Raw genomic sequence first — 437 nt, 5'->3', positions numbered from 1 at the left:
ATATATATATATATTATTTTAGTACCATATAAATTACATTTAAAAGGGTTTGTTTGCAGAATTAAAACATGAATATGTATTTTGTCAGGGAACATTAGTGGTTTTGAGATTAATGCCCCCACCTCAGTACGGTAACACCAACATCTTCTACTGTTCCGCATAATATAAAAATCACCATTAACACTTTTCATAAGGACTGTGTTTTTGACAGAGGCTAGTACATCCCCTCAGGACCATATGAGCAACACAACCTGCTGTCATGGCTGATACTTACTGCAAGGTGGCGGCCGACATGAGCGTGGGCAGCTTGGCGGCGCTCCCGCTCTCCACCAGCATCATGGCCTGTTTCATCTCCATTTTGTTGTAGAACGAGATGAGTTGAGGCTCTGTGGAGCGCTCACCTACGATCAGCCATCTCTTCACGTAGGCCTTGTTGA

The 437-nt window shown here is 43.0% G+C and overlaps 1 protein-coding gene across 1 annotated transcript in view; it reads right to left on the bottom strand.

The window, feature by feature from the left end:
- The window catches only part of slc9a1b (solute carrier family 9 member A1b), a 12,128-nt gene that overhangs the window by 4,833 nt on the left and 6,858 nt on the right, over positions 1-437 (bottom strand). Inside the window, exon 8 of the mRNA XM_020597339.1 lies at positions 275-437. This exon is cut by the window's right edge and continues 4 nt beyond it. Coding sequence (XP_020452995.1) covers positions 275-437 — 163 coding nt within the window. The remainder of the gene's footprint in view (positions 1-274) is intronic.

This window comes from Monopterus albus, unplaced genomic scaffold (genome assembly GCF_001952655.1).
Source record: "Monopterus albus unplaced genomic scaffold, M_albus_1.0 scaffold34.1, whole genome shotgun sequence".
In the NCBI taxonomy this organism is placed as follows: Eukaryota; Metazoa; Chordata; class Actinopteri; order Synbranchiformes; family Synbranchidae; genus Monopterus; species Monopterus albus.
The sequence above is the reverse complement of the archived record's forward strand: the minus strand, read 5'-3'. Positions and strand labels throughout refer to the sequence as shown.